Here is a 26602-nt window from a genome sequence, read left to right on the forward strand (position 1 = left end):
TAAAGCCATAAGCTGGGCTTAATGAGTCACTGATTATACCAATATACTGCAATATATTTGTATTGCAGTATAAAGAATAAGCTTTCAGAGGATCAAAGGTTCAAGTCCCTAGAGGGGACTAAAAACAAACCGTGAGGGGAAAAACGACTTTCTAATTGCTCCCTTTTCGTACATTAAAAATAAAGACCTGTTTTGGAATGCTGCGTTGACAAGTCTAATTTATCAAGCTACAAAATTATTCAACCTATAAGGTAAATGATGTACTGGAAAAAAAAATAGATTTTTTGCCATTTCTTCCCAAAAATGCAATAAAAAGTGATCAAAACATCATTTTACTCAAAAAATGGTATCAATACAAACATCAACTTGCCACACAAAGAAACAAGCCCTCACATATTTCTATAACAGAATAATAGGTTGCAAGTCTTGAACTTTTTTACTTAAAAAAAAAAAAAAAAAATCTCACTTTTTATCATGGCAGTGTACTTATTATTGCTCATTTTGTCTTTCTACACAGCTAGGCTGTGTGCCCACGATGCGGATTTAATGCGTTTCCGCGGCGCCATTTCCACATCAATGCAGCATCAATAATAAAAAACATACTCTCCTTCAGATGGCCCCCCCCCCCCGGTCTCCTCAGCGATGCATCCGGTATTTTTGGCAGCTCCCGTTGCTCTAAAAAGGACCTTCCATGACGTCATTTATTCTTGTGATGGTCACGCGACAATCACCTGACCGCTGACGTCAGCGGTTGCGTGACCGTCACATGACTAAATGACGTCACGGAAGGTCCTTGCAGACCACCGCCGGAAGCCAAGGAGACAGCAGCGCCGCTCAGAGGAGACCGGGGGGTGTCGGAAAGGTGAGTATAAGGTGTTTTTTTCTTTTATTTTAATTCATTTTTTAACTACAGGTACTAAGGTACCCGGGTCTGGAGGAGAGTCTCCTCTTTTCCAGACCCGGGCTCCATCCGCGCATTGAACCGCTTATTATCGGCATGTGCACATGTAGTCATGCGGATGTTATGCGGACCAATGCAAGTCAATGGCGGCTAAAACGCCGCGATTCCGCAAAATTAATGGTAGTGCTGCGGATTTTTCCGCACTGATAATCCGCAGTGGAAATTTCTGCCGCATGTGCAACGCTTAAAAAACGCATAGTGGGCACACAGCCTAAAAATTCTTTCCCCACTTCAAAATTGGACATCACGTATCCGTCGTTCTCTTATACAAGCTTGTATTTTCTTGTATTTTTTGGTTACTGATATATTCTACGATAGACATTTTATTAGAGCATTAAAAGATAACTCTTGCTAAAAGGGATCCTGTCACCAGTAGTGATGAGCCCAGTTAACCTGCAGATATGGGGGGGGTTAATCTGCATCGTTACAAACCTACCTGCATTTAGGCAAATACTGCCGGTAGAAAATGGCATTCAGTCATCGCTCTCAGTATATAGTGCGGCAGCTGTAACTGGACTCCCAGCCCTGACTGACAGACGGCCCCAATGCAGAGCCAGTGTGAATCAGTGCCGGTGTGCGGTTACAGCCGCCACTCCGTATACTGAGCCGTGACTGAACCGGCGCTGTCCCCACCCCCATGACTGAAACCTGAACGCTAATGGGGGGAATAAGGTTAATTTTCTCCCGGTAGTGTTCGGCTACGTGCAGGCGCCGGGCAGGTTAGTAACGCTATTAACCTGCAGATTAACCCCATATCTGCGGGTTAATAGCGTTTTTTTCTGGTGACAGGTTATCTTTCACATGGTTTTCTGTCACCCCTCACTTCCACATCAAGAGGTGAGTGGTGCTGATGACGTTGTACGATCGTCAGGCATCTGCCAGTGCAATGTCATCCAAACTACCTGGTTTTTGATGCAGAAGTGAATAGCGCTGGAGAACCTGCTTTTTTCGACGTCATGTTTGTGCCAACTAAATGTGCAGTCTTTGATAGAAGTTAATTATTCCCTTTTGTTTCTAGATGTGGCAAACTTGTGATCATTTTGGCTACTGGACGATGGTTGAAGTAATGCAGCATGTGGGTGGCAAGATAATACCATCAGAGTGTTTACTGGAGTCATTCCCGCAAGCAGCAGAGCACGCGTCCTCCAGAGCTCCTCTGAATGTTCCCTTTGACTCTGTGCTGTGCTCACTTTTCAGCAGTGAGCTGGAGTACAGATCCTGGTTCCCACAGCAGGATGGACTGGTGACCTTCATGACAGCGGGTAAGAGACATTCCCTTTTAGTAATTTTGCAGCCAGGCAATAAAATCACTAACAAACACTATCTTAATGTCCGTGTATCATGTACATATTTGCCAAAAGTTTTCATTTTGGCAGGAGAAGCCAGCAAACCCTGTCCAAAAGTTAGCGGTGCCGAGGGGGTACTTTATTGTCCAGAACTTGGAAATGTTGGTAACTTCATATATGGGGCAGATTCTGCCTGTCTCGTCTATATTTAGGACAGAATTAATGCACTCCACTGGAAACCCCATCCCATTATCTGAACAGCAGTGACTACACTTGGGTTCACATGTAGTTGCATTAAGCTTTGTTTTTTTTGCCCAGTCTCCACAACAGGAATTTGACCACTAGCAAGTATTAAACTAGGTAAATCTGCAAGGTTCAGCGAACACGTGTATTTACCTGCATTCAATAGAATTTAACGTTTTGGACGCAGCAAAAATTTGTGTCCAAAGTGCTGCTACGTCTGAATTATGGGCACAGAGGCTAAAATGTGAAAAGAAAAAAAAATGGCGTGGGCTCCCGCGTCATTTTTATAACCAGCAGAGGGAAAGCCAACCGTTGGGGGTTATTAGTAGCCGCGGAAGGGGCCATTAGCCAACAATGTTCCATTGCTATTAATATCAGCTCACAGCTGTTTGTTTAGCCTTTACTGGTTCGATTACAGGGGCACCCCAGAAAAAAATTGACATGGGGTCCCCCTATAAAATCTAACCAGCAAAGGCTAAACTAGACAGCTGCGGGCTATATTAATAGCCATCGAAGGGACCATGGCTACTAGCCCCCTACGCGGCTATTATCACCCCTCAGCAGTCTCAGAAATAACGCATCAATGAGATGTGCCAAAACTGGCGCTTAGCCTCCGCTCTTCCAACTGCCCTGTAGCGGTGGCAGTTGGGTAATGGGGTTGGGGTTCACGCGAGCCTTGTATTGGCGGCTGATGTGAAGCCCAGGTTAGTAATGGAGGGCGTCTATAAGACGCCCCCATTACTAACCGCTTGGTAAAATGGTCGCCGCTTTTTCAATAAAAGACACGGCCAGAATAAAGTATTTTAATGAAATAAAACACACGGTTCTACAATTTATTTTTTTTTATTACACACCTCCAGGAAGCCCTCGATCTTCTGAGAAAAACGTAAAAAAAACTAACAACAATATTCCTCACCTGTCCGCCGTCAACGACGCAGTCCACGTAGTGCCAAGTGTCCCATGACGATTCAGGTCAATTCTACAGCTGTGACATCAGAAATCACTGTCACAGCTGTAGCATACAGTACTGTATACTTACAGGGATGTAAAATCACCCCCTGTCAGTATACAAGCTGCAGGAGATCACTGGGGTTTATTAGCTGAAGATCAGCTGATGAGCCCCGGTGAGCTAGACACCATAGGATCATTTCCATGGTGAGCATCAGGTGATCAGTGACTTCAACGCAGGCCCTGCCAGTACACTGTGGGGCGCGAGCCCGCGCCCTGCAATGTACTGCTGGCCGCCGACGAGGGAGGATGGCCGCCGGGGACTAGGAGGACACCGGGGGCCACCGGACAGGTGAGTATGAGGTTTTTTCTTTTATTTTTACTTTTATTTTTATTTATTTTTTACTAGCGCGGGCACATGGGCTGGGAAGAGCAGACTGCTGCTTCTCCCATCCACGCTGATTTCGCTGTTATCAATCAGAGCAGCAGTCGGATGAGAGAGGTAGCAGCCTCCTCTCCCGACCCGGGTACCAGCCGCAGCGTGATTCAAGCGCCAATTGATTTTCATTGAAATGCAGCAAATCCGCATGTATAGATATTATACATGCGGGTTTGCTGCGATTCAATGCAAGCCAATGGGTGCGGAATCGTGCAAGAATTGGTTATGCTGCGGTTTGTGCCGCAATGATAATTTGGTGCGGAAATTTCCACATCCTGTGCACAGCACATGCGGATTATCATTGCTCGACATGGCAGACCTTTTACCAAGCGGTTTTAATGCGTTTTCCCGGCGGAAAGGCATTAAAACCGCATCGTGTGCACTCAGCCTTACACATTGTTTATAATCAAAGGCTAGGATTACAATAATCTTGCAGAGTCTAAAAAAGCCGCAGCAGCCTCCATAAAAATTGCAAAATTTGTATTTATTTTAAAGGGAATCTATCAGCATGTTTTTGCTATGTAATTTGATAGTAGCATTATGTTGGGACAAAGACCCTAATTTCAGCAATGTGTCACAAACTAGTCTTGTGTGTCAGCAGGAGATTATCATTACAGGGGAAAAAAAAAGCATGGACCACAACTCCAAAAACTCATACATTGATTTAATCCCGTTTGGCAAAAATATGTATAGCTTCTTTCGTTTGGTGCTGTGTGGCCATTGTTGCTGTAGTTTTGTGCTCGTGGGGTAGTGTTGTCTGGAGTCATGGGGACTTGGCCGCATGGGCGCTGTAAGGCACCAGGCCGCCGGCTCTGTTGGTGCATTGTCGCTGCGGCTGTGGTTAGCACACATTGCTGCTCTTTTAAGGCAGGAAGTTAGTACCCATTAAGAGGTTCGTCGTGGCAGTGGGCTTCATACAGTCTGATATGAATGTTACACTAAGAACCTCCTGTTCAGTTACATATATTTTTGCCTAGCGGCATTAGATTAATGTGTGTTTTTTTTTTATTTTTGGATGTGTCACTAACTGGGCTGCTTGCTGGCATTGAGACAGTTTTCTCTTCTGCAAATTGGCCAGTTCTCTTCTGAATGCTGAGCCCTGTATAACTGTGCCCACAGCACTGATTAGCAGCTTTGTATCAGTGTACACAGAGAGCTGCCAATCAGAGGTGTGGGCGGGGTTAGACAGGGCTCAGCATTCAGAAGAGAACTGGCCGATTTGAATGTGTCTGTTGTATTTCAAATGAAGTGTTTACACTGTGTGTTTAACTCTTTACTTTAATTAGCTTTTAGTAATGAAAGGGTCTGATTGACACTTTGTCATCACCAAACAAAAGGGCTAGGTGTCAGCTAATCCCATACACCCAATCTCATTAGCATTTCCATTCAAGTCATTCCTGGGGCAGCTGGGAACTGCTATTTTTAGCTTAGGAAGGTGCCATTAGGCAAACATTTTCCCTGGGTATTAAAGGGGTTCTCCAGTACTTTTAAAAATATGCCAATGTGTTTTAATGATCAATAGAAGCTTCTTTCTAATTACCTCCTGGCTATCGGTGGCCGCTCACAGGCAGCACGTGACCCCTGGCTGCTGACTTCACGACAAGTCCAGGCTGCAGCCGAGGGTCCCTCTTCCGCGTTCCACCGGTGGCTGCTAGGTTGTGGGCGGGGTAACCCCGCACGTCACGCCCGGTATCCACTGCGTGCTCTCCCTGTCCCCAGGGATGCTGGGTGTGAATAACCCCACCCACAACCCAGCAGCAACCGCGGGGACCTCAGCGCTGAGTCACGCCTCACTTGACATGATGTCAGCTGGGGGGTCACGTGCTGCCTGTGAGTGGCCACCAATATCGCCGCTCACACGCAGAAACAGCAGCGGGAGGTAATTAGAAAGAAGCTTCTATTTATCATTAAAACACATTGGCATATTTTTATAAGTACTGGACAACCCTTTTAAAAACAGCTCACAGCTGTTTCGTTAGCTGCTACGCCCCATGAACAGCAACAAAAGCCGCTCTTTGGACGCAGGGTACTTTCACTGCGTCCAAAACGCTGGGTTCTAATGCCGCACTTTTGTTGTCATTACATGCGGGTCCACCACATCTGACATTTCAATTGCTCAAAATCTGCCATGGAGACTAGCATGTCCGCTAGATTGACATGCTGCGGGTGAGTTTGGGTACGTGGCCACGGTCAGGAGACGCTGCAGGTTTGGAGCTGTGTGTTTTATACAGCATTGAACCCGCAGCATCCAGATGTTATAGCATAGTGAATGGGATTTCTAGAAATCCCATGTCCACTATGCATGCATCTGAGGCTGCGGATCACCTGCAGACACTGACATGCGGCGCGTCTTTCAGGACCGCAGCATGTCAAATTCTCTAGCGGAGTCACTAGTCTCCACAACAGAAATTTGACTACTAGATTGTATTGAATGCGGTAAATCTGCATGGTTTAGTGAACACGTGGATTTACCTGCGTTCAATAGAACGCATCGTTTTGGACACAGCAAAAATATGCTGCATTCATAGCGCTGCTACGTCCGGATCGTGGGCATATAGCCTAAAAAATGTACAAAAAAAAGGCGTGGGCTCCCGCGTCATTTTTATAACCAAGAGAGGGAAAGCTGACCGCTGTTAGCTGATATTAGTAGCCGGGGAAGGGCCATTAGCCAAAAAATGTTCCCTGGCTATTAACTACCCACAGCTGTTTGCTTAGCCTTTGCTGGATAGATTACAGGGGGACCCCAGAAAAAAAATTGACGTTGCATTCACCTATAAAATCTATCCAGAAAAGGCTAAACAGACAGCTGCGGGCTGATATTAATAGCCAGGAAAGGGGCCATGTATCCTGGCCTTCTCCGCGGCTAATATCACCCCTCAGCAGTCCCAGAAATGACACATCAATAAGATGTGCCAAATCTGGCGCTTAGCCTCTGCTCTTCCCACTGCTGTGTAGCGGTGGGGTAATGGGGTTGGGGTTCATGTCAGCCTTGTATTGGTGGCTGACATGAAGCCCAGGTTAGTAATGGAGGGCGTCTATAAGTCGCACCCATTACTAACCCTTTAGTAAAGTTTTCAACACTTTTTTTCAATAAAGATCGCCAGAATAAAGTTTTATATTTAAATAAAATGACACACGGTTTTAATTTTTTTTTATTGTTCCCTCAATCCCTGACGCCCTTGTCTCCTATAAAAAAATAAACAACCATATCCCTCACCTGTCTGCCGTCATGACGTAATCCGAGTGTCCCATGGCGATCCGGGTCACTTCTACAGCAGCCCCATCAATCACTTATAGGACTGCTGTAGAAAACAGCAAAAAACAGCACTGTACACTGACAGGAGTGTAAAATCACTCCTGTCACTTTACAAGGCTGGGCTGCAGGCTGAGATCAGGTGAGTTCATCAGCTGATCAGCTCTGGGGACCTCATACTGCATCAGTGGTAGTAGGAACATTATTGAAAAAATCCCCACGCAGCATCGGTGCCGTAAACTGAGGTCTCGGAGCTCACTACTGATGAACTTGTGCGACCTCAGCCGGCACTGCAGCGATGTAGACTGCCGGGAGTGAGCTCCCGTCAGTGTACCGCCTGAGTAATTGCGACGCCAGACAGGCGAGGATAAAGGTGTTTTTTAATTTAATATTGATTTTTTTCCTTCGCGCACAGCCCTGGCTCGGCTGAAGAGACTACTTCTCCCCTCAGCCGTGCCGCTCTCGCTGTTATCAGCGGGAACTGCGGTCGGATGATGGGAGAAGTAGTCTTCTTCCCCAGCCTGGGTTACCATTCTTCAGGGCTGTGGAGTCGGTAAGCCAAACCTCCAACTGTGACTCCTCAATTTCCATTACACCAACTACGACTCCCTCATACATGGCTCATGTTTAAGTGATAAATTTACTGTAGCACAGATTCATCTCGGCTAAAAGTCTAGACCCTTAGATCAGGAATAGGACAGACATTTATAGGACATTTCATAACTTTCCCAAATTCTTATGAAAAAATATTCCCCACAAACTGCATTGAACAACTGAACCCAATTAATTATATATTTTAGGAGTTGGAGTCGGTCCATTTTATACCGATTCAGACTCCACCCAAATGGACACCGACTCCAACTCCACAGCCCTGCCATTCTTCGAGCATGTTTGCGCTGCAGAAACGCTACAAAGAATGGACATGCTGCGCATTTTAACGCAATGACAATCTTGAGCAGAAAATTTTGCATCATGTGCACAGCACATCAGGATTGTCAATGCATTAGCTGGCAGATGGATAACCTAGCTTTTTTGATGCATTTCCGAGCGTATAAACGCCGCGAAAACGCATCAAAAACGCACAATGTGCACTCAACCTAATATAGATTGTGATATGTAAAAGAAACATTGCCAAAAAAAATATTTAACTCCCAAACCTGATTTAAACAATAGGTTATTTTCTTATAAATTAGCTTTCTGAAGGAGGGTTAATAATGTGATGCCTCTTGCTTTCTTTCAGGTGTAAAACATTGGGAATGTGCATTCACCTTGGAGCCAATATCAACTACTCAAAAAAAGCTCATTAATAATTTAATGACCATCCAATTAAAAGGCACCGTGCAAAACTGGAATCAAAATCACGTTGGGCCACTAAAAATGGAAAGTTGGCTACTTTACCCCAGCAGTTGCCATTTTTCATGCCTGCACTTTAAACAGCTTCTGGATACAACATTGTCAAATGGATTGTTCTTGGTAAAGTAACATTTTCCTTACGTTTAAGTGTTTTTTAGCCACCTAATTATAAATACGAATATAAAAAAATGCCGTAGAATAAAAGAAATGCACACCTGCGTATAGCCTGCTGCTACCATTCCCAATTCTTTTGATCATTTGCCCTACTTAATCAATGACTATAGTAATTACATGTCAGCACTGTTCACTGCTGATGAGCCTTTTAGTATGTAGTAATAGTGTGTACAGTCAGGGCAGATTCTAGCTTTCCTGCTGGATGAAGCACAATGCCCCACTCCGCAGTGCAGTATAATCATGCAGTGAATAATTGCAATTCAGTCATTAGTTTTTGCTGTATTAATTGACTTCCCCCTTTTTCTGGTCTTCTGTAGCACATCGCAACACTGTGCATTTAAAAAAAAGATACATTTTATTTAGAGGCACGAATGAATCTGCTCATGCTGTGCCCCTGAATAAATTGCCCCTCATTGAGCTCCCTGCACAAATTAAGACCCCACACTGCTCCCTCATGAGACATCGCCACCACACTGTCTGCGCCCTGTGAACAAGGGCTGTTGAGGACCCAGCAGTCATGGTGCATATCGGCACCAATGACAAAGTAAGAGGTAGATGGAAGGTACTTTTAAAAAAAATTTTTGGGGAATTAAACTGCAAGTTTACAGGTGTTATTCCCTGCTCGGGCAACCCCTTTTTCAACCACTGTTTCGACCAAGTAAAATAACATGTATACTCTCTTCAGATGTAGGCGCCATTCCAGCGGTGTCGGTACTGGCTCTCCTGGGGTTCACATGACATAAATGATACTTGTTTGTTAGAAGTCTCCAAGTATAATGGAAGCAGCAGAAAATAATCTCGTATAGCAAATAGATGAGGCAGCAAATCGGGGAGAAGTAATTATTATGGGCGACTTCAATTACCCTGATATAAATTGGGGAGCAGTGACCTGCAGGTCCAGCAAAGGAAACAGATTGACAATAAGACCATTATCTTTCACAACTGGTGCAGGACCCAACAAGAAGGGGGGCACTGCTAGACCTAATGTTAGCCAATAGCTCGGACAGAATGTCAAATATGCGGGTTGGGGATGTCACTTGAGTAATAGTGATTACAAAATAAGTTTTCATGTATCCTTTAATAAGATGTGTAATAGAGGGGTTACAAGGACACAACTTTGAGAAGGTGAATTTCCAACTTGATAAGAGATGATTTTGGTGCTATAAACTGTGACAATGTCCTGAGACACAAACGTGCACAAAGCAAATGGGACGCTTTTATAAGCCTGAATAGGACCTGTGCACAGCATATACCCTATGGAAATAAATGAGCTAGAAACTGGAGGAAACCACTATGACTAAATAGAGCTGGAAGGGCGCAAAGAACAACAAAAAGAAAACAGTTTAGGGAATCAAAGCAAAGAGCTTAACGACGAGGCGTTAAATAGAGACTAAGGCTGAATTCTAAAGGAAGTAAAAAATAATCCAAAAATGTTCAACTACATAAACAGTAGAAAATCCAAATTGTTTGCCCTCTCAAAAATAATCTAGGTGACATGATTGGCCTTTCCCTTCTCCACTGCAATCTTTTTAACCCCTTAACGCCCCATGACGGATAGGGACATTGGAGCGGGCTCAGAAGCAGAGCTACAGAGGGCAGATGCCATCTACTGTATATTATATAGCTGACATCTGCCTTCAACAGCAGCAGTTGGTGTGCCTGTTGATCACTACTGTTAATCTTTTAAATGCTGTTTTTAATTGCGGACAGTGCCATTTTAAGCGCTGCGATCTGGCCCAGACGTTCGTTCGGTCAGCCAGCAGCTTTCCTGCGACGCAATAGCCGAGAATAGATACGTTTCTTTGATAGCCGAGGGCCAGTTGATCTCACTCATGCCTGTCTTGTGATCTCTGTGACGCCCAGCCTGTAGCTGAACATCATAGAACAACATGATTTTTGTTATATACAGCAATCCTGTTGTATTGCAGTATATAGTACAAGTGATCAGAAAAATCACAGGTGAAAGAGACTGTAAGCACAGTGACTGTTCAAATCAAGTACAGGCACTCGGTGCTTCACAGTGGGGCCAATCATGTATATACACCTTCCCACCTGCTTGTTTTCCCTCTATCTCTGACTGACAGCTTCATAAAGAGGGTTTAGAGAGGGAAAACAAGCAGGTGGGAAGGTGTATATAAATGATTGTCTGCCATAAAGCATCGAGTAGCAGGATTTTCTTTGAACAGTCATTCTTTGCTGACAGTCCCTTTAAAGGCCCCTAAGGGGTCTAAACTTAAAAAAACAAATGTTCAAATCACCCCCTCTTCTTCAGTTAACAATAAAGAAATGTAACAAACTAAAAAGGCACATTTGTCAGTGTGTAAAGTTCAGAAAGGTCCAATCTATGAAAGAAAAAAAAATTATATAGATATAGATAGAGATATAGATATTATTCATGGTTTACCGATCTGTAAAAGAAAAATATAGAAAATATTATGTAGAAAAAAATATAGGTAAACTGTTTTTTTTACTACAGTATCTTTAACCGGTTCCCGACCGCCCACTGTAGATAAACGTCGGCGCTTGCTGGGCTCTGTGCAGCGCCGACGTTTAAAAACGGTGGGTGGTCTCGCAGCGCTCAGGACCCCTAGGGTCCTGCAAGTGCTGTGATTCCGGTGCAGAGCGTTAGCTCTGACAGGGAACATCATCGGGACCTGATTGGATCAGGTCCCAGTGATGTTAACCCTTAGCTGTCTTCTATATGCTGCGATCTATAGTGATCGCGGCATATAGGAGACAGCAGGAGGAGAGGGGGTCGTCATCTTACCTCTCCGAAGACCTCCGAGTCCTTCCAGGACCTGGGGTTGCTATGGCAGCTGGAGGTCACATGACCGCCTCCAGCTCTGCCATATATGGTGTCCTGTCTAGCTCAGCTGCAGCTGTAGCCAGACAGGAGACTCTGACTGAAACAGTCAGGGAAGATCTCAGACATGTATTACATTACATTACATATTACATTACATGAGATCAGTGATCAGAAAAATAAAAATTAATGTCCCATACAGGGACTAAGAAAAAATGTAAAAAAAAAAAAGTTTTTAAACTATTAAAAAAAAAAAATCACAAAATAAATAAAAATAAATAAATAAAATATTAAACCAATAAATCCGTATATTTTTACAAAACCAAAAAAAGTACACATATTTGGTATCGCCGCGTCCAAAACAACCCGAGCTATAAAACTGTCACACTAATTAACTCCTTCTGTGCACACCGTAATAAAAATAAATAAAAAACGGAGCAAAAAAATATGCTTTTTCATCATATCGCCAAACAAAAAGTGGAAAAAAAATGCGATCAAAAAACAAAATAGAAATAAAAATGGTACCACTGAAAACGTCATCTTGTTACGCAAAAAAAAGCCGCCATACAGCTCCATCAGCCGAAAAATAAAAAAGTTATAGCGCTCAGAATAAAGCAATGCAAAAAAAAAATTTTTTTCTATAAAATTGTTTTATTGTGTAAAAGCGCCAAAACATAAAAAAAAATACAGTAAGTGTAATATCGCTGTAAACGTACTGACCCGAAGAATAATGCTGCCTTATCACTTTTACCACACGCAGAACGGCATAAAAAAAAAACTCAAAAAACAAATCCTGAATTGTTTGTTTTTGTTCATTTTACCTCCCAAAAAACGGAATAGAAAGCGATCAAAAAATGTCACGTACCCAAAAATGGTACCAATAAAAATGTCAACTCGTCCTGCAAAAAACAAGCCGTCACATGACTGTCGGCCGAAATATGGAAAAATTATAGCTCTCAAAATATGGTGATGCAAAAACTAGATTTTGCAAAAAAAGCGTATTTTAGTGTGTGACAGCTGTCAGTCATAAAAACCCGATATAAATCTGGTATCTCTATAATCGCACCGACCCAAAGAATAAAGTCATCTAATCAGTTATATCACACTAGGAACGGCGTAAAAAATAAATAAAACCAATTCTTCACCTGCTACTGATTTGTTTATTATGTCCCCAAAGATCCCAGTAAGGCTCTGCCCACATTTATCCTGTGCTCTGCGCTGAGCACTTACACCAGAGTTTCTGTGTAAATCTCTGAAATACGTGATTCAGCCGGAACCCATGACAGAAGATTCCCTGTAATGAGGCAGATATAGGCCACTGTGGACGCCGTCTAGCCTGGGATCCCACGGTGTCATTTGTTTTAGGCGTGCATAAAAGTGCGGTTGGCCACAGTTTTGTGCACTTCTGAAAAAAAGGACACGGCTAAACAGAGGCCAGACGGAGTCCAGAGTAACTCTGCTGCCTCATTATAGTGAATGGATCCCGCAGGGGTTTCATCTGAATTACATCACTTGGAAATTTAGATGGAAACCCCGATGTAAGTGCTCAGCCTAGAGCACCAGATAAATGTTACTTAAAATGTTCCCAATAAAAGCTTCAACTCAGTCCTCAAAAAAAGCTAGTCCCCACTCAGGTCCGTCATCTGTTAAAAATATAAGGGACTTCCAAGTTACTGGTAGCAGAAAGACTCAGGAAAAGCAAAATGGCCCTTGCCCCCCAAAAGAAATTCAGAAAATTTTGTGCTCCCAAATCCAAATGCCTATTCTACAATAACTTGTTCTCCAATTGTCAAATAGCACTCCGTCCCCCCCAGATCTCACCGTATGGCTAAGTGGTACGATACAGCCACATATGGGGTATTGACACTTTTAGAAGAAATTGTGTGACACATTTCGGCACCATTTTTACCCATTGCCCTGTGTGAAAAAGTAAAATCTGAGGGTAAAACATTTTTTTGTGGTAAAAATATAATTATGCTTTTTTCACTGCTCAATGGTATAAATTTAAAAATTAAAAAATACTCACTACTTCCCTAGATGAATTCCTTGAGAGGTGTAGTTTACAAAATGGGGTCACTTGTGTGGGTTTCTGCTGTTTCGGCATGTCAGCGACTCTTCAAATGTGACATGGTGTCTGCTGCCTATCCCAGCCAACATAGCGCTCCTTTCTCTTCCGAACCCTGCCGTACACCAAAGCAGTGGTTTTCCCCCACATATGGGGTATCGGCGTACTCAGGAGAAATTGTACAACAAATTTCATGGTGCAATTTATCCTATTACCCTTATGATAATGCAAAATTAGGGAATAAAAAACATTTTTTATGGGAAAAATGTGAAAATTTTATTTTCACGGCTCAATATTATAAACTTCTGTGAAGCAGCTGGGGGTGCAAGGTGCTCACCACACATCTAGATAAGTTCCCTAAGGAGTCTAGTTTCCAAAATGGTGGCACTTGTGGGGGGTTTCCACTGTTTAGGCACATTAGGAGCTCCCCAAATGTGACATGGCGTCCGCTAATTATTCAAACAAATTTTACATTCAATAAGTCTAATGGTGCTCCTTCCCTTTCAAACCCTGCCGTGCGCCCAAACAGTGGTTTTCCCTCACATATGGGGTATCAGCACGCTCAAGAGAAATTGCACAAAAAAATTTGGGGTCCATTTTTTCCTGTTACCCCTGTGAAAATAAAAAAAATTGGGTCTAAAGTAACATTTTTGTGAAAAAAGTTAAATGTTCATTTTTTTCTTCCACATTCCAAAAATTCCTGTGAAGCACCTGAAGGGTTAATAAAGTTCTGGAATGTGGTTTTGAGCACCTTGAGGGGTGCAGTTTTTAGAATGGTGTCACTTTTGGGTATTTCTGTCATAAAGACCCCTCAAAGTGACTTCAAATATGATGTGGTCCCTAAAAAAATGTTTTTGTAAATTTTGTTGGAAAAATGAGAAATCGCTGGTCAACTTTTAACCCTTATAGCTCCCTAACAAAAAAAATTTTGGTTCCAAAATTGTGCTGATGTAAAGTAGACATGTGGGAAATGTTATTTATTAACTATTTTGTGTGACATATCTCTCTGATTTAAGGGCATGAAAATTCAAAGTTTGAAAATTGCAAAATTTTCGCCAAATTTCTGTTTTATCGAAGAAATTTTACAACTATCATGAAGTACAATATGTCATGAAAAAAACATCTCAGAATCAGGGGAATACGTTGAAGCGTTCCTGAGTAATTACCTCATAAAGTGACAGTGGTCAGAATTGAAAAAATTGGCCCGGTCACGAAGGCAAAAACAGGCTCTGGCGCGAAGTGGTTAAAAGACTAAAATACACTGCTCAAAAAATAAAGAACACTAAAACACAATGTAACTCCAAGTCAGTAACACTTCTGTGAAATCTACCTGTCCTGTTATGAAGCAACACTGATTATGAATCAATTTCTCCTGCTGTTGTGCAAATGGAACAGACAACTGGTATAAATTATAGGCAATTAGCAAGATACCCCCTATAAAGGAGTGGTTCTGCAGGTGGTGACCACAGACCATTTCTCTGTTCTCATCCTTTGTGGCTGTTTTGGTCACTTTTTCATTTTGCCATTGCTCTCACCCCTAGAGGTACAGTAGCATGAGGCGGTGTCTACAGTATAACCCACAGAAGTTGCTCAGGTAGTGCAATTCATCCAGGATGGCACGTCAGTGCGAGCTGTGGCAAGAAGGGTAGCTGTGTCTGTCAGCACAGTGTCCAGAGCATGGAGCAGATACCAGGAGATGTGGAGGGAGCCATAGGAGGGCAACAACCCAGCAGCAGGACCATTACCTCCTCCTTTGTGCAAGGAGGAGCACTGCCAGAGCCATGCAAAATGACCTCCAACAGGCCACAAATGTTCATGTGTCTGCACAAACGGTTAGAAACAGACTCCATGAGGGTGGTATGAGGGCCCAATGTCCACAGATGGGGGTCGTGCTCATAGCCCAACACCGTGCAGGACGCTTGGCATTTTCCACAGAACACTAGGATTGGCAAAGTCGCCACTGGCGCCTTGTGCTCTTCACAGATGAAATCAGGTTCACACTGAGCAGATGTGACAGAGTCTGGAGACGCCGTGGAGAGCTATCTGCTGCCTGCAACATCCTTCAGCATGACTGGTTTGACAGTGGGTCAGTAATGGTGTGGGGTGGCATTTCTTTGGAGGGCCGCACAGCCCTCCATGTGCTCGCCAGAGGTAGCCTGACTGCCATTAGGTACCGAGATGAGATCCTCAGACCCCTTGTGAGACCATATGCTGGTGCGGTTGCCATGGGTTCCTCCTAATGCAGGACAATGCCAGACCTCATGTGGCTGGAGTGTGTCAGCAGTTCCTGCAAGATGAAGGCATTGAAGCTATGGACTGGCCCGCCCGTTCCCCAGACCTGAATCCATTGAGCACATCTGGGACATGTCTCGTTCCATCCACCAACGTCACATTGCACCACAGACTGTCCAGGAGTTGGCGGATGCTTTAGTCCAGGTCTGGGAGGAGATCCCACAGGAGACCATTTGCAACCTCATCAGGAGCAGGCGTTGTAGGGAGGTCATGCAGACACGTGGAGGCCACACACAATACTGAGCCTCATTTTAACTTGTTTTAAGGATATTACATCAAAGTTGGATCAGCCTGTAGTGTGTTTTTCCACTTTAATTTTGGGGGTGACTCCAAATCCAGCCCTCCATTGGTTAATACATTTGATTTCCATTGATGATTTTTGTGTGATTTTGTTGTCAGCACATTCAACTTTGTACAGAACAAAGTATTCAATGAGAACATTTCATTCATTCAGATCTAGGATGTGTTATTTGAGTGTTCCCTTTATTTTTTGGAGCAGTGTATATCGTTTACTATTCACATAGTTAACCCTATCTGTAAAAGAAAAAAAATCGAGATGCCAGAATTGAGGTTTTGGTTACTGCAGCTCCACAAAAAAAATGCAATAAGAAGTGACGTATGTACCCCAAAATAGTATGAATAAAAACAATCAGGTTACCACCCAAAAAGTGAGTCCTCGCACAGCTCTATAGTCTGAAAAATAAAAATTTTACAGGTTATGGAATATGGCAGCTGTGGCTCTTTTCGTTTTGTTTTTTCACAAATTTCTGATTTTTTTTCACCACTTAAAAAAAAATACTTGTTTATTTTTTTTTTTTTTTAATCGTCTTAATCATTCAGGGTTATTAACTGGCACAGTGATGGGGAAACAGAGGCTGGTTATCAATGGAACACGCTTTAATCGGGTCTCTGCCTCATGGGAGTTCTTGCCTTCTGCTGGATCATTGTTTATAGGTTGAACTCTATGAATCTGTCTTTCAACCATAAAAACTATGAAACTAACTGCTATGCTGTCCCCTCTTATGAACTCTGCACAGTCCCCACTTCATGCTGTCCCTCACCACTGTTTCCCTACACACAGTCCTATCTCCACACTAACTGTGCACTGTAATCTCTCCACATTGTCCCCATCTTCAGTGTCCTCTCTTTACTGTCCCCCTTCTCACACTTTGCACACTGTTCCACACCCTTCTTCCATCAAAGTCCCTTGTATCTATGGGTCCTCTATGGGCTTTTTGGCATACCAGTAACGTCAGCAGCGTTAGGAGCTAACATCTTCACTCCATTGCTTCTGCCCCTACAGCGCTGGCACTCATAACTTCAATTGTATTTGTGCCTCTAGATGCAAGTACAAGTGAATGCAGAAAGCAAGGAACCGTTGTTTTCAGAACCAGGGCTGTGGAGTCAGTTTAAAATGGTCCGACTGACTCCTAAATTATATAATACATTGGGTACAGTAGTACAACTCAGCTTGTGCTGTAAATGTTTTCATAAGAATTTGGGTAAGTTATGAAATGTCCCATAAATGTCTGTTCTATCCCCGATCTCAGGATCTCTGCTTTTAGTTGAGATGAATCTGTGCTGCACGTTATGTACACGCTCAGTAGTGAGGGAGTGCTGTGGAGACAGGGAAATTGAGGAGTCAGTGGTTTCTTGTCAACTCCACAGCCCTGCTCAGAAAAGACTGTCTGTTCCACAATTGGATTGGAGTAGTTCTGAGAGGCAGCCGAACTCCACTCCCAAAGGAGGGGAGACAAAATGCTACCTTTTGAGAGACAACTCAGACGATCACCTGAGGGAAGATGTTCATCTTGTCTCATGACAGTAGCATACCTGTTTATAGTAAAGGTGCACAAATAATTTCTCATCCACTGTTTGGTTTTCTGGATTTAGTGTTTACTTTCATTAACGTATACTTGTGTAATTCTTCCTGTTAAAAACATGATGTTTGAGGGCCATTTTTGATCTTTTGTGCATGATTCTCTTCCTAGTGACTTTTCTTTAGTTCTGTATTTTAACTCAGGAGTTACTCACATTATCTGGCCAGTATTAGAGTTTAGAATTAGTCTGCACGAACACTAACCACAGTGTGAATATGTTCTATTTTATCTTTTCACAAACCCTCTTTTCTCCACTAGGTTGCTGATGTATCTTTTGGTGAAGATTCAATTCCCAGAACGGGCATCCTCTCCCCCATTTCTGAAACTGCTGCTTGTCTTAATGTGATCTACAATTATTCAGTTGATTTTAACAGACTCAAATATAAAACTACGAAAGAAATTGATGAACATGTTTCTTCTGATCTCCCTGACATTGTAAACTCAGTTCTTAGTCATGTTTTTAGTGCTAAAGAAAACACTACATCTCCCGGTAATCAGTTTCATATTTTTAAGTAATGCTTATATCCGTCGTTTAACTTGGGGCAGGCATATACTGGGATTTTGTTGGCCAATACACCTAGAAACAACCTTTTGGCTTCTAATGTTTTGGGATGTTTTTTATTGATTGTGTTATTTTTGCAGCCACTAAACACTTCAAATGTGTGTCTTGTGCCCCCTTTTGATCCTTTAAAGGGGTTGTACACTACTAGGACAACCTCTTCTCATCCTCGCCTCCCTACCAGCGCCGTTCCAGCGTTGCCGGCACTAGCATTCCTGGGGCTCTCATGAGGTTGTCACATGTGACATGAGCCCAATTGGCGCTGGCGTCACTGTCCTAGTCTTCGGACATATAAGTATTCTAGAGGCAGTGAGCGGACAGCCGCACCTACAATCAAGAGAAAGCTGCGGCTGTCTGCTCACTGCCTGTAGAATACTTATATGTCTGAAGACTAGGACAGTGACGCCAGCAACGATTGGGCTCATGTCACATGTGACAACCTCTTGAGAGCCCCAGGAATGCTAGTGCCGGCAACGCTGGAACGGCGCTGGCAGGGAGGCGAGTATAGGTGTTTTTATTTTAAGTGGCAAACATTCAGATTGAGAAGGGTTGTCCTAGTAGTGGACAACCCCTTTATGGCTATGTGCAAACGATGTTTGGCTTCTTTTTTTTTTTGTTAAAAGAAGCAGAAACCACTTCAGAAAACTTTTCAGCGTTTTCTAGATTTTCTTTCTTAGCCTTTTGTTAGTTTTCCTGAACCTTTTTCTGTGAACATTTTAACATTTTTAAAACTCGTGTGTTGTAGGCAATTTTTGAACATTGTTAGAACTCTATGAACTAATAAAACGCTAGCGTTTTTAAGGCGAACGCTAAGAGATCGCTCAGACACGCATGCATCTTTGTGGCGGTTTTGTAGCTTTCCCATTGACTTTTCATTAAGTATGGAGGGGCTTCATAACAGGAAATGCTTGAAGAATGGTCAGGTTATTTTGAAACGCCTCACGTTTTTGAAAACCTGAGGATAATAAAAAAAAAAAAAAAAAAAAAATACATTACAAGCCTGAGCATATGACCAGCACAATAATTTTTCAATAGAAATGATTTATGAAGAGTTGAGCTTGTCTTTATTCCCCTCAAGCATTTTTCAGAGCGAACATACATACCCTAAGTTTGCTGTATTTTGATATAAAATACTTATTTTCTTCCATGGGTTTTGAGACAAATTTAAACCTGAATTATTATATAAAATGTTTTCTGAAAGACACCAGGCACATTGAAAATGCCACACAGCACGTTATTATCGTAGCCAAATTCATTTGTTTGTGCAGAAGTTTTAGAAAAAGAAACTGCATTGAGCACAGCACCTCCTAAACTTAAAGGGTTATTCCCATCTCCAAGATCCTATCCCAATATGTAGCAGATGTATTAATATTAGCAATTACTTCTAATTTGAAATGTAGTATAGTTTTTCTGGTTTGCTATGTCTCTTTCCTCATGCGCCGGCATTGCAGGACCTTGGGTATCCATGGTTTCGACCACTAGCAACTAGCTATCTGTCACTTTATCAGTGGTCGTAAGCATGGATACCCAAGGTCCTTCAATGCCTGCAAATGAGGAAAGATGCCTAGTGAATCTGAAAAACTGTACTACATTTCTAATTAGTTATTTGCTAATATTATTACACCTACTACATATTGGGATAGGATCTTGGAGATGGGAATACCCCTTTAATACAAGATGTGCAGAGATCGTGTATGAGGCATGCTGGCTTGTGTGTACATGACTCTCACAAAACTGTCACCACACACACAATCTTTGGCTTAAAATAAGAAAATTGTGTCTGTTTCTTTAGGATTTGTTAGTAGATCTAACATTCATGCAAATCTCGCTTTTTTCCGAAGTCTTAATGCCAGAGTGGATTAATCAAGAACTGTCTCAAAGTAGTCACTGGGGATCCTCTGTTATTGAAAGATGGTACCCGTTATCTGGAATGTCTGGTGCCAGCGGTAATCTCATGGAATCGTTCAGGTAAGAAGGCTACCAGATCCAGTTCAATATTTTTTTTGTTTTCATCATTGGGCATCCTCTGACTATTAGAAATCAGTGCTTGGCCATTTCTAGAGCCGCTGTTATACTTATCTAGGATTGGTTTCTGAAGGCGCTGTTACACTTTTGCATTAGTAAATTATTTTAGAATCTACTTGCCCGTCAGCTCAGCATTCCGTTTACGAGGGTTTTCTAGGGAGACCATATAGGCAGAGCATCACATACTGGCTGAGCCAATACATAAATGGTATAAGCATTGCTTCCAGATTGCACACTGACAATAAATGGCTCTCATCCTAGTGTGACACGAGAGCCTTGTATTGGCCAAAATCTTCTCATCCGGGCATGACTTCTCCGCATGGTGACTGAAGTTCAGAGTGTTAATATTGACACCATCCATCAAATAAATCAACATTTCAGCAATTCATGTTCATAGGTCTTCTCAAAGGTTTCACTTTCTTACATACCTGGACATTTGTTATTCTAGAAGACCATTGTTTGCTGGAGTTTTCAGTGGTGGTCTCAGACACCATGTTTATATCCAATCTATTAAAAGAAATGAGAGCCTGTCAGGTGATTCCTACTGCCTGAACCGTGGGCAGTGTAACGCACTCTGGCTCCATCATTACAAATATGTTATGAAGTGCTGTGCCATTTAAGAGAAAAAGAACGACCGGAATGAGGTGACTAGGCAGACAAGTTACAAGGATGGATCCCTGCTTTTTTTCTTGTCATAATACAAATTCTAAGTAAAGAAAAACGAGTGGCCATCATTACTTTAAGAAATGTAGGTGAGTCAGTCCGAAAAATTGGGCAAACTTTGAAAGTGTCCCCAAGTGCAGTTGCAAAAACCATCAAGCGCTACAAAGAAACTGGCTCACATGAGGACCGCCCCAGGAAAGGAAGACCAAGAGTCACCTCTACTTCTAAGGATAAGTTTATCCGAGTCAACCTGCGATTTCTGAGGCTGCTAACAGCAGCTCAGATTAGAGACCAGGTCCATGCCACACAGAGTTCTATCAGCAGACACATCTCTACAACAACTGTTAAGAGGAGACTTTGTGCAGCAGGCCTTCATGGTAAAATAGCTGCTAGGAAACCACTGCTAAGGACAGGCAACAAGCAGAAGAAACTTGTTTGGGCTAAAGAACACAAGGAATGGAGATTAGACCAGTGGAAATCTGTGCTTTGGTCGGATGAGTCCAAATTTGAGATCTTTGGTTCCAACCACCATGTCTTTGTGCGATGCAGAAAAGGTGAACGGATGGACTCTACATGCCTGGTTCCCACCGTGAAGCATGGAGGAGGAGGTGTGATGGTGTGGGGGTGCTTTGCTGGTGACACTGTTGGGGATTTATTCAAAATTGAAGGCATACTGAACCAGCATGGCTACCACAGCATCTTGCAGAGGCATGCTATTCCATCCGGTTTGCGCTTAGTTGGACCATCATTTATTTTTCAACAGGACAATGACCCCAAACACACCTCCAGGCTGTGTAAGGGCTATTTGACCAAGAAGGAGAGTGATGCGGTGCTACGCCAGATGACCTGGCCTCCACAGTCACCAGACCTGAACCCAATCGAGATGGTTTGGGGTGAGCTGGACCGCAGAGTGAAGGCAAAAGGGCCAACAAGTGCTAAGCATCTCTGGGGAACTCCTTCAAGATTGTTGGAAGACCATTTCCGGTGACTACCTCTTGAAGCTCATCAAGAGAATGCCAAGAGTGTGCAAAACAGTCATCAAAGCAAAAGGTGGCTACTTTGAAGAACCTAGTTATAAGACATATTTTCAGTTGTTTCACACTTTTTTGTTAAGTACATAATTCCACATGTGTTAATTCATAGTTTTGATGCCTTCAGTGTGAATGTACAATTTTCAATGTCATGAGGTGTGTCCAAACTTTTGATGTATATATGTATATAGATAGATATATATATATAGATATATATAGATATAGATATATATATATAGATATAGATATAGATGTGTGTGTATGTGTGTGTATATGTATGTATGTATGTATGTATATATATATATATATATATATATAAATACATTATATATATATATATATATATATATATATATATATATATATATATATATATATATATATATATATATATATATATATATATATATATATGTATTCTGTTAATTTTCCACCTTCATCCCCTTGGGGGGATTGGAACCTGAAATTTTCACATTTTCACCCCACTTGTTCTATATGCTGCATTAGTACTGTATTGCAGTATATAGAGTCATGATCTCATGTGAAGTTCAGCTGGGCTGGCTGGGCTTCACACAATTGGGCTTGGTAGCCACTGGGTCTGCCCAGTCTGTTTGCACTGTGTAGACGTTTCACTACTTTAGCAAATCAGCCGCCAAGTGTTAACAGTTCTCAAATAACCAAACCTTTTTCTTTTTTTTTTATTGTAGGTTAAGTGCAGCATCTTTTGATCAAGACGACCAGAAAAGTGATCAAGAAATGACGCACTACCTATCTGAGCTCTACCAGAAGAAAACTGATGAGTCTGTCAGTACACTACAGGGGGAATACCAAAAGAAGCGTAAGCTCCGCTCACACTCATTTCTACTGCTGACATTTAATGCAGGGCTTCACCCAGCAGTTGGGGTTTGAGAAGTCAGACCTATGGCAATCTGAGGTATTTCTTTTAAATGTATTTACCGAAGGGTATCTTCATGAGAAGGGGTTCTTCCATCTCGTACATTTATAGTATATTCAAAGGCTATTCCATAATTGTCTGATATATGTAGACCCCACCGCTATACTGAAACACTGGGGAATTTACATCGTTCAGACGTTCGACATTCTGTGAAGACGTCATAGATGTGCAGGATGGTAATTGCTTTAATTCTTATGCAGATATCGCTGTAATCCTGTATATCTTACCGGGCACCATCTGTTACAATAGTCAGGATCCTGGGTGTATTCTAAGAGCAGAGGTTGATTTATTTTTGGTACTTATTCAGGTCTCCATTGTACTCCTGTGAGACAGAAGATGAAGTCCATGCCTCGTGCACTGCAAATGTTAAATGTTGCCAGATTAAATTCAAAGGCTCAGAAGTTGCCACCAGAAAGTGTCCCTGCTGAAACAGGTTCACAGGCGAAGAGAAGATCATCAGACAAGCCTGAAGGGAAGGCTGGGAAGCCGGCAGGTGAGCAAGTCTTTCTGGAGGCCATATTCACATGCTGTACAATTTATAATGTCATGTTGGGTGGTTCTTTGGTTGTTTGTATGTTGTGGCAATTTTATGAGCAGATATACAATTAATATGACTATTGCCTGCTAATATGACATGTGGCTGTTCTCCGGTAAAAGGAGAAGGTCACCTCCATATGATTTTCCTTTGCTGGAACATCTGTAATGGTAGACGTGTGGTGTAGCTCAGTAACTTTCTTGGATTTAGTATCTTTTACATGTAAAAGTTTAATCGACACAATGGGTTCAGGCTTTTTTATGTAACTAGATACTTTTTTTTTTTTTTTTTTAATACAGGTTTCAAGTCCGAAGAGGAGCTGAATTCCTATCTAATTGAAGACTATGATAAAATGGTGTCCGGCGGAGAGGATTCACTGTTGTCATATGTCAGGAATTCTTTAACCATCATTAAGTCCTTCTTCAAAGCAGCCAGCAGTAAACAGATAGAGGTGAATATAGGATTATAGTTGGCTTTATCCTCTCTGAATGCGGATGGAGTTGTGGTTGTGTGCAGCTTGTTTCTTATGTTTTACAGACAGACTGCCTAGATACAGTCAGACTTTTGCTGAAGACCAGTAAAATGATAAGACAGCTGTATGCGCAAAATCCAAATAAAGTGGCAAAGCTTAGAGAGTAAGTGTCTGGTCAGTGCTCACTGTTCAGCTGCTGGCAAAGCATTTTTCTGTTATTATTCATGTGGCTTTATTGTAGATGTCAGATTCAAGCATTACTAAGACTGGAGATCTGTGTACAATGTCCTGCTATACAAACTAATGAGGATGAACTGGAGCAAGTTGTGGAAGAGGTAATGAAGAAATAAATGTGTGTTGTCCTGTGCGTTACTTAGTTTTGAACTGAAAGTCTGTCCCAATTTGACCTTTCCTTTCCTTAATGACCATATGGAGAATATAAAAAGAGCCTCTTGCTACATCTTATTTCCATATAGAGCCGGCGGTAGAGTTTTTTTTAAATTGTAAAAGAAAATGAACAAAGCAGTGTCAGTGCCTCCTCCATTGTACTTCTGTATTCAGTGGTTTGTGCAAGTTCATTTATTTTCATTCTTGTATTTTAGATTACGGATATGCTCAGAATTATTTCACTGACAGAAGATCCCTCGTATTTGACCACATTTTTGGCAGGAGTTTTGACAGAGTATGTGCTTCATGTTCAATATGCCTAATTTTTTGTATGTTAAAAGGAAATTACAAAACAGAAAACTGCACAACAGGTATTTCTTCAGAATTTATCCAAAAATATTTAATCCAGCGTGGATGAAATACTGGATGAAATATTTTTGGATAAATTCTGAAGAAAACCTTGTGCCGTTTTCTGTTTTGTATGGACCATAGCCAGTTGGTGGGAGCAACTGCTATGTGACTATTATACTTATGGGACTTTAATCCAAAGATTGACAAAGTGGCTTATTTAATACTAAAGAGGAATTCCCATCTTGTTGTTTTATGGCAATTGGCACCTGTTCTCGAGGTAGATGTGGGTCCCATTATTGGGACCTACATCTAATATACATTTATAGCATAACCTTGAAATATGCTAGTAATGTGCAAGATGGGAATACCCTTTTAGAACAGATTTATTTATCCCCACACATTTAGCATTTTTTTATTAAAACCACTACCTCTCAGCACTTTCACTTGCATCGAAATAGTGAAAAATATTCATTGCATTTCCTTTATCATCTGCTCGCCATTGAGCTTATGATTAGGTTGTAATCACAAATGCAAACAGAAAAACTGAAGTCATTCTTTGCGGATTGCTTAGTATGAATCTTCCTCTTTTTTTTATATATAAATACATATATTAGTTGTAGCCTGTTATGTAATGAAGATTACTCTGGTCTACACTGTAAACTGTCAAACTTTTCATCTGTGAACCATACAACGGAAGAAATGAGAGCTGGCACCAATAACTGGCTTCTGCGTATGTAGAGCAACCTGTAACTGGCACTTTAAGTCTCTGCGCCTTTCTTGAAAGGATGCTTTCTAAGGGCATATCGTCACTAAATGTTTTTTTTTTTTTTTTAAACCAATTAGTGTGGTCGTAATGCAACATTTAACCCATATCACCACACCTTATTTAGTATGACCTAAAGCATTTAGTGAGTGCCAGCTTTCTCCTGTACATTGTTTTTGGATCTGTTTCCCTGCAGCTTGGCAACTAAGTCAAGTACATCAGATTACTGTAGATTGTCTGAACCAAAGACTCCAGTTTCTCACCTTGTTACATAGATTCACTCTACACAAGTGTCCAGTGGTGACATGCAGTTAATATTGCTAATGCAATTACTTCCTTGTTACTAATTTGCAAGCCCAAATTTATAGTACATTTTTCCTATTTGAATTTTACTTACAGGTACATAGGAAGTATACCAAAAATCTTGGCAGACATCTATTTTAGTCTTGGGACACAGATTCCAGAAGAGTTGAAATCCGTTCTTCCTGCAGATGGGGAGGATTCTTTCATACTAGACGGGCAAACTCCCATGTATTCCGAGCCATCTATGTCAAGGGTACCAAGTGTTCCTCTGGTAGTAAATGAGGAGGATCAGCTTGAAGAACTCCGAACTAGATCAGCTAAAAAAAGGAGGTAGGTTTTCATCGAATCCACTGTGGCGATAGTGTAATTTTTAACATAAACCTGCATGATTGTCATACTTGTTTCTAAAGAACAAGCACAATGGCAAGACACAGGAGTATAGCAGAGTCCTCACAGAGCTTGCGGCAGATTGAACTTCCTAAGAAGCCACTTAAGGTAAGAACTATATTGCAGAGCTTTTCCTGAAAATACGCTATATTTTGATATAAGGGTTTCATATTTTATATTGAAAATTGCATCTTCTACTGTTGGTAAATGCTGAGAAATGGACTCCTCTTATAACATTTAAAAAGGTGGCAAACAACGTTTCTCCTTCCCCCATGACGGCACCACAGAGAGAGGGCATCAGCCCTTCAAGGACAGGAAACCTACAGATAAAAAGGGCGGCACCTCTCTCCCACATCACTTGGTTTCCTGTCCTTGACGGGGACCTACAGAAAGAAAGGAAAAAGAAAGCAAGATGATGGACTTACCAGGCCCGGCCAGGCCAGTTCAGGCAGCGGGGGTTCCCTGCCTCGGCTG

The 26602-nt window shown here is 42.0% G+C and overlaps 1 protein-coding gene across 1 annotated transcript in view; it reads left to right on the top strand.

Moving 5' to 3' along the window:
- Positions 1-26602, top strand: part of TICRR (TOPBP1 interacting checkpoint and replication regulator) — a 72552-nt gene that overhangs the window by 8627 nt on the left and 37323 nt on the right. Inside the window, exons 2-13 of the mRNA XM_073653261.1 lie at positions 1980-2223; positions 8371-8603; positions 17956-18187; positions 20098-20224; positions 22683-22813; positions 23238-23423; positions 23765-23916; positions 24003-24100; positions 24179-24272; positions 24540-24619; positions 25838-26071; positions 26152-26236. Of these exons, the coding sequence (XP_073509362.1) occupies positions 1980-2223; positions 8371-8603; positions 17956-18187; positions 20098-20224; positions 22683-22813; positions 23238-23423; positions 23765-23916; positions 24003-24100; positions 24179-24272; positions 24540-24619; positions 25838-26071; positions 26152-26236 (1896 nt within the window). The remainder of the gene's footprint in view (positions 1-1979; positions 2224-8370; positions 8604-17955; positions 18188-20097; positions 20225-22682; positions 22814-23237; positions 23424-23764; positions 23917-24002; positions 24101-24178; positions 24273-24539; positions 24620-25837; positions 26072-26151; positions 26237-26602) is intronic.

Source organism: Phyllobates terribilis, unplaced genomic scaffold (assembly GCF_046119375.1).
Source record: "Phyllobates terribilis strain yellow unplaced genomic scaffold, ASM4611937v1 Scaffold_11__3_contigs__length_659146591, whole genome shotgun sequence".
Taxonomy (NCBI): Eukaryota; Metazoa; Chordata; class Amphibia; order Anura; family Dendrobatidae; genus Phyllobates; species Phyllobates terribilis.